The sequence below is a fragment of the Eleutherodactylus coqui genome, chromosome 6 (genome assembly GCF_035609145.1).
Source record: "Eleutherodactylus coqui strain aEleCoq1 chromosome 6, aEleCoq1.hap1, whole genome shotgun sequence".
Taxonomy (NCBI): domain Eukaryota; kingdom Metazoa; phylum Chordata; class Amphibia; order Anura; family Eleutherodactylidae; genus Eleutherodactylus; species Eleutherodactylus coqui.
The window spans coordinates 186364362-186380283 of record NC_089842.1 but is presented as its reverse complement, the minus strand read 5'-3'; the positions used below and the strand labels follow the sequence as shown (position 1 = coordinate 186380283).

Here is a 15922-nt window from a genome sequence, read left to right as displayed (position 1 = left end):
GCAGAGATGTCGGCCAAAGGTATGAGTTCGGCATCAGGGGGGAAACAAGCTGACAAGTTGACCCCACTGTCAGTGTTCCCTGCTGTCGCTACAACACCTCAGCTCTCAGTGTCCTCCCTGCTGCAGTACTACCCAACCGGAAGCTAGGGGTCTGACAGGGGCATTCCCTCCTGCTAAGTGCTGTCACACCCCTAGCTTCTGGTGTCGACAAAGACCACTTGTGTCAAAACGTTGCATTTTTTTGGAGTTACAATAAACCTGATGGGTTCTTCTTTTTAAACTTTCTGCTATCAGCCATAGTCGTCAACTTCTGTATGACCGCAGTGTTTATTCTGCTATCGAACTCTTGCCTATTAAATCAGTTTGATAGTATTAGTACTATATGTACCACCTAACTGGGACTGCTGGTATGTTAGCCAAAATAGTCCGCAGTGAAGCAGCATGTGAGCATAACTGGCTACCTGGTCTTTATAGTCCATTACACTCATACCATGTTTACACACATAAACCCACACCCAATAATCTACCTAAAAACCAACAATCAAAAGATTAAAAGTGTCAAATTAGTTTTTAACAACTGTGCACTGTTGATGTGTTATACTTCACAGTAGAAGTGTGATTTAAGCAGCTATACAAGTTCAGTGCAAGCAGAATACACAAAGTGTTTTATAACTCACCGGTAAAAACTTAAACTGCTCCATATAGCACAAGCCCAGCAAATAGAAAACTTCAGCTTTGTCAGAGGTGGATGACCTCTCCTCTAATTGGCTCAGTAGGTCAAGTGCCATTCTGAAGCTTTCGCTTGCTTCCTATTAGAAATATGCAAATATTGTTTTATTAAAAACAGAAAAAAAGACAAAATCTTATTTTAGTGGCTGAGATTTTGATTCTCCCTGAGGTACGAATCTCTACAACAATGTGCAGACCATTATTATCCCTGTCAACACGGCTTGTAAGAATTCCAATAGGAAAAATGCATAGTAATAATTTAGGCATAATTAAAGGGGATGCACATCTTCACATGAAAAACAAAGCTTATGCTTTTCAATAAAAATCTCCTACCATTGTGTATCTACCATTACTATGCAGTGTGTCCACAGTTACAGACTACAAACAACTCTTGTATAGTATGTTCCTGCAGTCACACTCCTATTCATCTGTGTCATGCTTCTTGTTAACCTGAACTCAGTAGGTTCAAAGTAGCGTACAAACACAGGATCAGACTACATAGTTTGTTTGTAGTCTGGAGACACTCATGCCTGTATAGAAAATGGTGTGAAATGTACAAACAAAGACCTGATGCTAATTCTAAACATTTTCTACCAGAACACAATATATCACACTGATAAACACAAGACAAAAATATGCAAAAAACAACCATCTCCTACTCTCTCCCCCCAAAAGTGTTAGAACAATCACATATGCAAAATTTTCTAAAATTGTGGAACAGTCTAAAAAAACAAAATCAAGAATTTCAAAATGCTACTACACGTAAAAGCACCAATCTTCTCAGCAAACCTAATAAGATTTACTTTATTCATAAATATACCCAAACCTAAATAAGTTCTCTAATTCTGGGCTAGACACACCCTGGTCACTGCCAGGAGATGCTGCAAAAGCCTGTGCAAAAAAGGGGTACATTTATTTTTGTAACCAAAAAGTTAAAAGGGGTTATCTCAGCAGCACCTGCTGGGAAACATCGGGGTCAGAGCGGAAGCGCTGCTCCGACCCCTGTGTAGTGGCCGGTGCTCCTAATTGCAGGCACAGCTCACTTGCAATTATGAGCGCCATCCCCTACACAGGGGTTGGAGCAGCGCTTCTGCTATGACCCCAGTGTATCTCGACAGGCACTGCCTGGATAACACCTTTACAAAAGGTGTTCCCAGAATCAATATGTTTTACCTATCCACAGGATAAGTGATAACTATCTGACCGGTGGAGGTCCAACCACTTGAACACCTACAGTAAAAAGTAGCTGTAATAAGGCAGTGGCCAAGCATGTGCTCTGCCACTACATTCAACTCTATGGGGCTTCCAGAGATAGCCAAGCACCTGTACTCCTCTATTTCCCACAATCCAACTGAAACGCATGCTGCTCTTCCAGCTACTCGTTGTGGGAAAGAGTTCAGCAAATGGAAAGGGGTAAAACGGGGCTCACTTCTTGTGGTAGGTGGGGATCGGGATCTCAACAATAGATAGGTGGTAAATGTGGATTCTGGGAATACCCCAATTAAAAGGTGAGAATACATATCATCTTCCATATGCATGAAAATTTAGATTATCGATATTACACCTAAATCTTTCTATCAACCCACATTTTCACTACATGTGCACCATCATCCCATCACATAAACTGAAAGACTTCATATTTGAATTTTAAAAAATTTAATTTCAATAGAGATTTTGCAATTGGAGACTCCTTTAAATGTTACATAAGTCTATAAAGACATTGTTGGTATTGCAGCTCAGCCCATTCACCAGAATAGTGCTAAAATGTAATAGGAGATCCAGCCTGCAGACGAGTGGTGCTGTTTCTAGAAGAAAAAAGGTAGTATTTTCCTAATCTCTGACCACCCCATTAAATTCACAGATACTACTAGAAGATTTCCAAGCAGCATCAAAGCTACCTAAAAACAGTAAAAAAAAAAATAGAGAATGTTAAAATTCTAATTTTTGAAACTAAACTAGTTACCTGTTTTATTCCGTTCAGTGCATTTATTACTTTACCATTGGAAGGATCACAGCTTTCTCATGTTGGGTTTTATTTTTTAGCATTCTTTACATAAATGTGGCATGACATATCTTTGTAAAATATTATCTGATGCTCTATAAATAATTTGACAGATGCTTTCATGAAGTTCTTTGAACTTTGTGGAATGTGATTTTACTTTAAGCCCGTTACCTTGTTCTTCTTGGCCTTCATTTGAATTTTGCCTAAAAGTATTATCAGAGCTGGCACTGGCTTATTGTTGATGGCAGAAACCAAGCAGTCTATAGCACTGCTGTTTTGCTGGAGGAAGGACTGGACAAGAGCTTGCTGCACTGGTGAGGAACCTGGTGAGAACACAGTCATTAGAAAGCATTAGGAAAGGAAAATTCATCAATAAGCATGGGTTGACTTGTTTTTCACTCTTCTAAAGAGCCACGATATAGGCAGTACAAAAGGGTCAATTACTCGGGAGCCCTCACATCCGAATTTCGGCAAATACTTCTAAGATAGTCAGTGCAGCAAGACGTAGCATTTTGAAGTGGGTTTTTATTTTCACTCAGAGCATCAATGGCTTATCTTTCTACAATGACATCTAGAATCAGTACAATAGCTGAGAACTGACATTTATTGCTACTGTGACATATCCGGCTCTATTTCTGGGAAAATTAAGGATTGGGTATGTGTCATGGCTTGTCAGAAAGTGTCGGATCAGATCCGGGGTGACGTCATGGTGTCAGCCCAAGCCCACATCATCCATATGTCGGCCTATGTCTGCGTAATTGTGGTGCTGAATGCTGACATTAACACTTCTCTGCAGGTGTATGGATGGACTAGTTGACTGGGAGGCGTGTGTCCCGGCCAGCCAATCGGTGCCTGTCTGTACACATTCATCCCAGCTCATCCTCATGGAGGATGCCAGCTATACTTCCACTTGATGGTGTGTCTTGTCATATCAGCGGCTCTAATGTCACATAAGTCAGCTTAGTGTAAAGGGTATTCTGGAGTGCTTTGTCATCTAATTCCTGACTATACTGCTATGTCATCTGGTTCCTTGTGTGCTAGCCTCTATCTAAATGGCATTGATTGTTGCTCTCTGCAGCTTATATATTCCCATATTCCAACTAGGGAAAGTCATGGTTGCCTTCATCAGGGTAAGTGTTCTGCTTTTAGGTAAGGTCTCATTGCACTGGTAGTTTGGGTCAGAGTTCCCAGTCCACTATTTTTTCTTGTCATTCACATTTTGTGTTCTTCACCTATATATATAATATATATATATATATATATATATATATATATATCCATCCTTTTTGGACAACTAATTACGTCTGATCCAGGCAAAGTGTTTAATGTTCAACTCGAAAGTAACAGTATGTTAAGACAAAACACATGCCCAATCCTTCTCCCAAACAGCAGACATTGGGGACTCTTGGGGTGACTCATACATATCAGATTGTTGAAGATCCTGTAAACATCTGCTGACAATTATCTAACATGTTTTCTTTTTAGCAGGACATAATCTAAAACTATATGGCAAGGCTTGATATGCCACTTTGGATCAATTACAGTTAAAATCTTGTTGCATTGTTGGTAAGTAAACTGTACTTGAGTACTCAGGTCCAAGTCAACTGGTTTGGGCTTTGTATACATCTGTATTGCTGCCTCTGGGGAAGATCCGATACAAAATGCTGGACAAAATAGCACAGCATGCTGAGATATTTTGTCCGGTACAATGTCAGGGGCATGATGGTAACCTAACGAACACCTTAATGGTCAATGGAATCTGTTAGGTGTCATTAGTGTCCATGACATGCTGGCTTCAAAACGTCACTTTTTTTTGTTGCTCGGCTCCTACAACAAAATTCCTAATTCATGTGTATACAAAGAGGTTTTTTTGTTGTTGTTTCTTTATGTGCTGGTAAGCACAGAAAATTGACAGCAGAATACGACCACGTGGTGAACCGAGTCTGTCCTTCTATTATTTTGTTTTTATTTCTCTTAGGGTACATAGATGTTTATCCTAGGCATGCTTGAATTCATTTACTATCGATTTTCCTACCTAGTCTGCTGGAAGTTTGTTCCAAGCATCTACTACTCTTTTATTAAGAAATCATTTCCCGATATTGCTTCTAATTTTTTCCCAAATTATCTCAGACTGGCATAAATAAAGTTGGCAAAAGCCATTTCTTAAATTGGGGTCACATATATCTATTACCGGTTCTAACTGTATTGGCTTTCATAAAGTGTGCTAGAAGACAAGAAATGTACCATACAATGATAAATTAGATAGAGGGCTGCTGTGGACACATACACATTGCAAGCCTTGGAGATTCAGGCCTTTGTATTTAAGGAGATGCTGACTACATAATGACTCAGCTAAACAAAAAACAGCCCTAGTTTTTTTTTAGCTTAATTATAGAGTTTATTTTCTTATTTGCTCTCATCTGAAATGCTGACAGCAAGGACGCCAAATGCGCCAATCATATACTTTGTGGGAAATACAATTTAGCAAACATTGTTTATACAAAGCCAATTGTAAAATGCAAGGCAAGCATCTTTGATTCATTCTTAATTTTGGCTGGAAATAAAACAGAAAAAGCACACTCCATAAAGTTGTAAAAAAGTATTTGCCCCCACTTCCTTTCTTTTTGCATATTTTCCGCTTTAGTTTCACATCGTCTCATGAAATGTTTTACATACAAACTGAATTTAAACAAAGAAAAAAAGTTCCAGCACTCTAGAGGTTACATAGATGTCATACGTGTATCCAAAAAAAGGCGGTATGCAAAGAAAGGCAATGACACTTACATTTTGGGGGGGGTTCAAAGATCAAGAACCCCTTTAAATCCCAGATGCACTTTTAAACTGGTCACTAGAAGGATGAAGTCTACGATCCCAATTTCTGATTTAACACTACTTTTATTGCTAGAGTATACATACAGGAATACAAATTGTGCAATGCGTTTCAAAGGAAGTTCCCTCTTTATCAAGAACAGAAGGAGAGAAAAAAAAACACTAATTATAAGATACAATGTCTACTGATTAGTGAATATATGGGGAGTGGTTATAGTCTCCTGTCAAAACACTTGATTGGGCGAGCAATAGCCAGCCAATTTGGGCATAGGTAGACGCCGGCAATAGTGATGCTTAATTACATCGCAGAGGTGCATGAAAATATGTGCTTCATTGCCTGGAAGTTCGAAAGATCGTCCGAATTCTTCTGCCAAAGCAGCGCATGGTTTTTCCACCATCTCTGTGTTGCTAACACCAGAAAGGTTGACACTAAAGATGAGCGAACACCAAAATGTTCGGGTTCGCGTTATTCGAAACGAACTTCCCGCGATGTTCGGGTGTTCGTTTCGAATAACGAACCCCATTGAAGTCAATGGGCGACCGGAACATTTTTGTATTTCGCCGATGCTCGCTAAGGTTTTCATGTGTGAAAATCTTGGCAATTCAAGAAAATGATGGGAACGACACAGCAAGTTCTCCTCTGCCACAGCTGTAACAGCTGTGGCAGAGAAGAACGATGTTAGCCCATTGAATTCAATGGAGCCGTCAATACAGCCGACTCCACTGAATGCAATGGGTGTGAGTGAGGGCTGGCCTCTGATTGGTCAGGCTGTGACCAATCAGAGGCCTCTCATTCAGCAGGCGGGGATTTTAAATCCCCGGCTGCTGAATACTACTCACAGCTGTTCAGAGCAGTTCAGGAGAACTGCAGCCTGCCGCGCTGAACTCCGTCTGCCGGCACCAGGTGAGTATATATATATTTTTTATTTTTACACATTTCTGGATGAATTGCAGGAAAGGGCTTATATATTTAACCCCTTTCCGACAATTCATCCCGCGATCGCCGGCAGCCCATTGCATTCAGTGGAGTCGGCTGTATTGCCGGTTCCATTGAATTCAATGGGCAAACATCGTTCTTCTCTGTCACAGCTGTTACAGCTGTGGCAGAGAAGAAGGATTTGTCTTCTATATGTTCTCAATGGGGTTGGCGCTGCTGCCGCCGGCCCCATTGAGCGCATATAGAAAAGATTTCTCAGGGAAGAAAGTTAAAGTAACCCGAACATCCGAACATCGTGTGGTGTTCGTTACGAATAACGAACATCCCGAACACCCTAATATTCGCCCGAGCATCAAGCTCGGACGAGTACGTTCGCTCATCTCTAGTTGACACCCATCTGCATCGCTCTAGTGACCAAAAATGGTTGGCAGATCAATAATATTATGCTGCCCAGAAAGGTTTTTTATATATAATGCACTGTTAAGTTTAAAAACTAAATTAGAAAAAAAAAAGTATGTTTGAAAGCATTGGTCCAAATTCAACATAGGTGGACAATACATAAAGAGGAAAAAAGGAGACATTTATGTATTGTCCACCTATGTTGGATTTAGTCCAATTCTTCCAAACATATTATGTCACATGCTGTCCATTCACACTGAACTACTGAGGACAGTGATTGGCTGCACCAGTTATATGAATGATAGAAGGAACGTGACAACTGCAAGTGCTTCTGGGAACGGAGCAGTGGGGCATTTAAGGGGCAAATCGTGCTTTTTCTTTGCCTCACAGATATCTGCCCTCTCATCCTTTTTCTTTAATCTTGGGTAAAAAAAAATTCAGTCAATGAAAGCAGAGTTCTTCTTGGCTGCTCTGGGAAACATGGCTAGATTTTCTATAAGACAGTTTTGATAAATGAGAATTACTAGGGATTTTAACGGGGCGATTGTAAAACATCATGTCTTAATAAAAATTAAAAGATACATTTTGTCTAACTGCATTTTTCCACATTACCAATTTGCACGTTGAATGTTTATGTTTAGAGATGAGTGAGCACGCTCGGATAAGGCAGTTACTCGAGCGAGCATCACTCTTCTCGAGTAACTGCATTCTCGTCCAAGCAGGCTCGGGGGGTGGCAGGGGGTAGCGTGAGAGAGATCTCTCTCTCTCCTCCCCCCCGCTACTCCCCACCGCCCCCCGCAGCCCCCGCGCCCCCAGCCTGCTCGGATGAGAATGCAGTTCCTAAAGCGATGCTCGCTCGAGTAACTGCCTTATCCAAGCGTGCTCGCTCATCTCTATTTATGTTGATTGGCCTTTATGATTAGCAGATCAATAGCTATAAGCTACTATGCTATTCTCAATTGTCAATAAGGTCCCAGAATTTAACCCTGGAAATATCCCCCATTACCCACCACTGACAAGCTGAAAGAATACAGTTCCAATTTTACTATAGATTGAATGCTATTCTTTCTGTTATCCTCCTGGCTTCATACATTAATCATTAAAGAGAAGCATGAACAATATAGTCAAAAAGTGACACAATGAGGACTGTAACACTCCAATGCCAACCGATACATTATGACATGTGGCATGATTAGAAGGACCATCTCAGCACCAAAGTGTCCCAAGGGATTATGTTACAGTTTTGATTGTCTTCCCACAAAAGATGCTCCATAATGGCAGCGGACTCTCCCCTCATTACTAGCATTACGCTTTCCTACTCTGAGTATATAGAGTGCACTTAGGTCCAGTCCTGTATACTTCTAAAGAAAAGCAGCAAAACTGAACAAATGGTCACATTGTGTATTTGAATTACTTTTGCCTAGATGGGTTCAGATGAAACAGATTGGAAATGTAATTCAACCAGCATCAAGGTGGTAAAATTGCAGATTCTTTGTGAAACGGTAATTCAGGAGCACGTTGTGTATCCTAAATCTGCATTTTGTTTGTGGCACTGAGAGCCAGACATTGAAACACACTGGCAGGTTGAATGCAGCAGTAGAGTACAAGATAAATGCTACAGGTTTCTAGCCAGATAATGGAAAAAACAGAATATAAAAGAGCCAAGGGAGGAATCACAACAAAAACATACAAGTCTAGAGCCAGCTTAACTGCTATGTGTATAGACTCAATCTTATGACGCATTCCGGTTGTACAGTGTTGATTACATTGTAACATTTGTAGTGGATTTTAGGGCACTCTTTGGTACATAAAGCCCTCCTAAGCAATGCACTTTACCTCCAGCTGACAGAGAAATGCAGATTTGCCATTAGATAACATACTGGAAATATTCCCAAATTGCCATGCCTTTCGAATTTCAATTATTTGTTCACTTGACGCTTATATGTATATATAGCACTAACAAGTGGGAAAGACGGAACAATGCCTCTATAGCGCCACCTATTAAAAGACAGGATTCCTGCAAGTCAAAGTCAGACATTTTAACAAGCCTTGTAACATTGACTGGAAATAGAAGCCAAAGCCAGAATCTTTTCCAAAAAGAAGAAGTAACCATCTACAGACAGACTATCTGGGGATTTTTGCCCCTCATCAGTGTAGAGTTGGTTGCTGGCTTGGCTGGGTGAATGGCCTATAATGTGGGTCAGGAAGGGTATATATATATATATATATATATATATATATATATATATATATATATATATATATAGATATTTAGTTAGTTAGTTTCTATTCCCAGTCATTGTTACAAGGCTTGCTAAAAGGTCTAACATTCACTTGCAGGAATGCTGTCTTCCAGAGGAGTAGTTTTTTTTAATCAAGCTATACCCACTCTGAGTGATTGGGTCAATCATGTATCGACCATCACTCTCGGCTATTATATCTGGCAGAGCTTTGATCAATCTCTGCACTGATACTGACAGTTCCAATCAGACCCTCTCATATACTCATAATGGACATCACTCCTATTTAAAAACTGTTCACCTCATGCGCTTGGACGAATTATATCTGAAATCGGTCCAAGACTCCTTGAGATATCAATTTAACCATTGGGGAATGAGAGATTTCTTTTCTTCTTTGTGTGATATATGTGAGTCTGTTTGTGTAGGCCCATAAGATTTTAACCATTATTAATAAAGTATTGCAGTTTTAGTTTGTCTATTACTGTGAAGGGCTGCCTTCCAATAGGTGGCGCTGTTGAGGCATTGCTCCATCTTTGCATTTGCATATTTCCCAGAATGGCTTCATAATTCTCCTCACACCTTCTAGGTTCTCTCCCTAAAAAACTATACCCTTCGTGACCTATAGCACTCACATATTTAGTAGTGAAGTACGTTCCCTAGTTTCAACATGCCTACACAGACACCACTGACAGTTTACCTATTTTGCTATGTAGAGTGAAGCCAAAATACCTGGAGAAAACCCACATATATATATGGGCAGAGTATAGAAACTTTATGTAGATGTTCTCCTTCAAAGCCAGGATTCCAGTGCTGAAAAGCACCCACTCCAAAAAGTAAGGTAGGTTATGTACATTAGATGTAGATCAACCAATATGTATGAGGACCTCAAAACTCCTTCCTAATGGCAGATATTGGGAAAGATAAGTATAAGGTAGATGGTCAATAGCTCTCACTGCATACAAGATGCAGGCACGCTCAGCTGAAGTGCATGTTTATCGGGGCATTGGGCGACATACTGTATTGGTGGTTGAACGAAGACTTGTCTCATGTATAGTGGCCTAACTACCTGGGACACCCGATATCTACATACTGTAGAAATACATATCAGCTAAAGCAAATAGAAAATAGAAATATGAGTTGTGTTTCACTGAGGGCTCATCTTGTGCCTCTGTGATAATCCCAGCCGTCCCAGTGCCATAGCAGTATGAGATACAAAGATTAACTGTACTTGGGTTCCAGGCTTGCAACAAAAGAAAACAGAGGAACTTTAAATGGTCACTGCACTTTGAATAAACTTGCGCTTATGTGACAGCCAATGTAATAACTAGAAAACATGCAAATCTTTTACCCAAAATGACATTTTTGTGCTGCAAGGTCCCTATAAAATGCTGACCACTAGGGGGGAAAAAATTTCGTTCAAATTTGGTATCCACTGCTTGTTATCATGTAAAGACCATCTCTGGTAACAGATATAAGATTAATTACAGATAGGGGTAGGTGAAGGGTCTTTGATTGCTGTTCATAGAAGTCTATGAAGAGGAGAATAAGGAGGAAGCTGCTGGAAAGAGGCAGAAGTAAAGACTTAAACAGACATGTTGCTAATAATAAGTGTTTGCTATGTCACAGCTACTGAAATCACATCTGCACTGCTGTACAAGATTCTCCATAATGCTGTTAATTGTGAAGGTGTGCTACAAACAGATAGAGAAGACGATATACTGTTCTCCTTTGTGTGCAGTGTATGGAGTCACCATAGCAGCTGGTCTCCATCCACCAGCTCTAGGGAAACCAAGAATTAAAGACACAGTCTGCAGAGGCAAAAGTTGGTGAAAAATACTATATACGAGGAGCTGCTTATAAGTCTTTGGCTTTCAGTTCTTTTTTTGTTTCTATGGTGACGAATGTTACATCACATGAAAGCCTTATGTGTCTAATATATGTTTTCAAAATGTTGTGTTTGTAGCTTATGGCAACAGTGATCTAGGCATGCGGGAAAACAAAATGGTGGAGTAAATGAGAGCTGAGGAATGATAAAATTGTTGTCTCAGCAAGGAAAGTCGGAGAAGGATATTCATGGTGATATATTGCAGACATTGGGGGATCAATGCCCTTCATATTCTACAGTTAAGAATTGGGTTGCCAAATTTAAAACGGGCCACTTCAGCACCAATGATGAGGAACGTCCTGGACGACCGAGAGAGGTTGTTGTTCCGGAGATCATCGATGCTGTGCACAACCTCATACTGGAGAATCGGCCAACTTCAGCTAAAGGAATAGTGGACATCATGGGGATTTCTCGTGAACGTGTTTGCAGATAGCTTCTTCATGTTCAAATATTAATGGAGAATGACACAAAGTGGGTCCCCAAATGTTTGGCAACAGATTAGAAAACCATGCGAGTGAAAACTTCCCAGTCCATTTGTCACCGTTTCCGGACTGATAAGAACTTCCTGGATCGACTGGTCACTATGGATGAGACCTGGATTTATTTGTATGACTCTGAAACCAAGGAGCAGTCAAAAGAGTGGAGGCACAATGGTTCTCCTCGTCCAAAGAAGTTCAGGGTGCAAAAATCAGCCATCAAGGTGGTGGCGTCTGTGTTCTGGGATAAGGAGGGCATGCTGCTAGTGGACTACTTTCAAAATGGTTCCACCATCAATGTAAGGTACTACATTGAACTTTTGGACCAATTGAAGGCAGCTCTGAAGGCCAAAAGGCGCGACAAGCTGTACAAAGGAATCTTGTTCCTGCGAGACAACACCTCCGCTCACACTGCATAAGCGACCACGGCAAAACTGGTGGAACTAGGCTTCCAGCTGGTTGACCACCCACCTTATTCACCAGATCTCGCTCCCTCCGACTATCATCTGTTTACAAACCTGAAAAAACACCTCAAGGGTACCAAATTTCACACCATTTCTGATGCCATGGCTGCTACGTATGACTGGTTTGAGGCACAACCGAAATCCTTCTTTTTGCAAGGCTTAAAGAACTTGGAATACTGATGTAAAAAGTAAAATGAAAGCAAAGATCTGGTACCATGTTAGCCAGTAGAGCAAAATGTGATTGTTCCCAGCAAGAGAAACCACGTAATCTTGTAGATATGATACCTTTTAATGGCTTAAGAGAAAAAAGGAGGACCAGCAGCACTGTGCAAAATACTTAATGTAAGGAGGAGATCCACCACAGAGTAGAAAAGTAGAAAAAAGGCGCACCTTTATTAAATATCCCAGACCAAAAAAATGGACAGCAACGTTTCAGCTATATTAAGTATTTTGCACAGTGCTGCTGCTCCTCCTTTTTTCTCTTATACCTATATTTGTTGAGCCCATTGAAAGGTCTGGGCTCAGACGCAGCGTGCACGACACTATTGCTTTTTGCATTCCCACCCCTGACCACGGGTTTTAAGGGGTGCTGTTGCAAACTTTGACCTTTTAATGGCTAACAAAAATACATGATGTAACAATAGCGAGCTTCCGAACCAACGTAGGGTTCTTCTTCAGGCTTAAATGGATTGGGTCTGAAGAGTCATGGATATTTATACACACTTATAATGTAAAATGTAAAAAGTGTGTTGGCATCAGTGGAGAGTATGTGGAATTAATGTAAAGTTTCATCTTCTTATCTCGTTTCTTTCTGGGTAAAGCCAAAGACTTATCAGCAGCCCCTTGTACTAGTCATATAATATCCAGAAATGGTATTATTGCTCAAATACACACACACACGAACGACAGCTTGTTCTGAAAAGTTACCTGAAGGTATGGGTACACTTGAAAATAAAGACACAATGACTTATTGTATAATTCTCATTCTAAGCCATTCTGTGACTTATTTTTGGTGTTTAACTTTAGATTCCTGAAGTAATTGAAGTTTTTTGCATTATCAATCTTTGAGTCTATTACATGATTGACTACTGAAGACATGCTGCTTACCTTCAGTCATCTCAGCTGTATAGTGAATGCAGAAGCTAGCAAGGTCATACTTCTTCATCTCATAGAGATACTGTCCCCTGCAGGAGACAGACAATGTAAATCACTAATGACCAACATGACCTTTATCAGTGAACAACAACACAGTCATTATGAAGTGTGACCTTTAAGAACCTATTATATTGGCTGAACCCTGTGGCTCTCATTATAAGGAAATATATGTATGCAGCAGCTTATAATGATGTTTTACACATTCTGCAGCATATCTATGTTATTCCAGTTCTCAATTCAGCTTAGTGTCTATGAGAAGATTTCAATCTTGAACCAATATTTTAAAATATGTAATTAATAGTGCATCCTCAGCTTTCATCATTGCATATCAAGATGGGCCCCAGAGTGAGACTAAGTGTGCCCAACCCACCCCACAGACTTTTAATGGAGGTTCCAAAGAGGCCTCCAATGTATATGTGAACAGAGCCTTACAGGAAGGAAGAGCTGCATATAAGAGGCACGTCCAGTAGGCCCATTTAGACACAACGATTATCGCTCAAAATTTGCTCAAAGGCCGTCTTTGTCTAAACACACGGTTCATCACTCACTTCTAGCAAGCTAGAAATGAGGGATGACCTCTTATCAGCGCCCCACGCTGATATCTCAGCGGGCAGGGCTGATAGTATTCTCTCAGCTGGTATCTCACTGGCAAAAATTCTACTTTTAATGACTACAACAGTCTCAGAATTATTCTACTCCTTCATGACAAGTGTCTAGTACTTAGCAGGTAAATGAATGCTGCAAATGAATATGCATAGCCAGACACCAGCTTGACAGCGTTCCTGAGGAATTTTAGCCCGTTCCCCAGGGGCAGTTCACTAATATTTTCTATGGGATTCAATTCAGGTGACTGTGACAACCACATCAAAATCCTCCAGAACTACTTCTGAAACCAAATGCTGTAGGGACCCCCAATCACAGGGTTTCCTGCAGCATGGGATAAGTCTGACCTGAACCCACTAGCACAGAAGCGCTGCTTCCTCATTCAGGAGGTTGCTAGGGAATCCCTGTGACATGTGGGAAGTAAAAAAATAAAAAGCCATCTACATAAGCGTGCACCTCTCCAATCTCATATACTAATAATATTTCTGTATGATTATTATACCACATCCATAAGCTGTGACTAATGTTAAGGGAGGAAGCTATATGTATGTGGTGTAGTTATACACAAGAGAACTAGAGCATTCATTTTTGGGATAGATAATTTACCAAAAATAACCTTTCAGTACATACGGTTCTTCATTCTTCCTCCTCTAGGCACAGGCCTGAAAAGCCACCATATTTTGCTGCAGGTCTTTTGCGGTCACTCGAGGGTTTTTACTTTCCAATGATTTTTATTGGTATTTTCAATAACATAACATACAGGTATAATTATGGTTGTGGACATCAGTATTAATTACAAAGGATAGATTATACATTCTTGTAAAGCAAAGGGTCCGGGTATGCCGATTTTTTACATAAGTTTTACAGTCGCCTGTAATATTCTGATTATTTTAATAAAAACATTGTTAACATTTGAAACAAGAAATAACACTTAACCAGTGTGTACCATTTTGATAGTTATTGAGCCTAGGGGTATTGATGGCTGGGGGTAAAAGGGGAGCGGTTGAGTTTTTAGATTAACGGAGGATAATGGTTAAACCATATATTCCATTTGTCCTTGAAAGTGTCTAGCTTCCCACCCTGGACTGCTAGCATTTTCAAGAGTTTTTGACCACCTGTCTCCTTATGAATCTGGTGTCAGCCAGTGATAACTTCCCCTTTCTGCCACGCCTGTTCCAACTGTTTATCTAAGAACATTCTCCGCCTTTGTTATATTTTTGACAGCCATATTTTTAACATGCAATCAAATATCACAGTCCACAAAGCGCTAGCTAGTCAAAGTATTTGATGTGTTTTATCTCGAACACACCTGATACAACTAATGAAGCCCATGAATAGTTGCATCAGGTGTGCTTAAGACAATACCTGATCTGCAAATGTGTGATTTTATGAAGCATTGTGGGTTGAGTGGGTTGAATAATTCTGAGACTATTGGCCCTTTAAAAAAATAATTTAGGTAAAATTTTAGAGGGTGAGGAGGAGAAAGCAAATCTATTATATAGCTTTATCTTCGGTGTATCCAAAAGGAAAATGAAATGTCAGATGAGATGTAGAATGATAATTTAAACTCTCCACTAAATGTCACCAGTTTAATCCAAGAAGAAGTGGAGAGCCATCTTAAAAAGATTAGAATAGACAAATCGTCGAGACCTGATAGCATACAACTCCAGGTTCTAATCACAATGTGATTGACAGACCTTCGTTTCTTATATGTAAGGACTCTATAGTGATGGAGTCTGTTCCACTGGATTGGCACATAGCCAATGTGGTGCCGATACAAAACGGGATCAAAATGTGAACCTAGAAACTATAGGCTAGTAAGTCTTATTTCCATTGTGGGTAAAATGTTGAAGGGTTTCTAAGAGATGCTATCCTGGAGTACCTCAAGCAAAATAGCTATATAACTCCATATCAGCATGGGTTTATGAGAGATCACCCCTGTCAAACCAACCTGATCAGCTTCTACGTGGAGATAAGTTCTAGACTGGACTGGGAATCATTAGATATTGTGTATTTGGACTTTTCCAAAGCCATTGATACTGTGCCACATAAAACGTTGGTATATAAAATGAGAATGCTTGGTCTGGGCGAGAATGTGAGTAAGAGGGTAAGTAACTGGCTCAGGGATAAATGTAAGGTTCTGCACATGGGCAGAGGAAATACATGTCGCCATTACACACTAAATGGAAAAGGACTTGGGTAT

The 15922-nt window shown here is 40.2% G+C and overlaps 1 protein-coding gene across 5 annotated transcripts in view; it reads right to left on the bottom strand.

Moving 5' to 3' along the window:
• TTC6 (tetratricopeptide repeat domain 6) overlaps positions 1 to 15922 on the bottom strand; it is a 252004-nt gene that overhangs the window by 93718 nt on the left and 142364 nt on the right. For all 5 annotated transcript variants that reach the window (XR_010793217.1, XM_066608455.1, XM_066608456.1 and 2 more), the window contains exons 20-22: positions 13069 to 13145; positions 2903 to 3054; positions 678 to 809 (exon numbers count right to left, since the gene is read on the bottom strand). Coding sequence is in view for 4 of the 5 variants with exons in the window: in XM_066608455.1 (XP_066464552.1) it covers positions 678 to 809; positions 2903 to 3054; positions 13069 to 13145 (361 nt within the window). In the remaining variant the exon portion in view is untranslated. The remainder of the gene's footprint in view (positions 1 to 677; positions 810 to 2902; positions 3055 to 13068; positions 13146 to 15922) is intronic.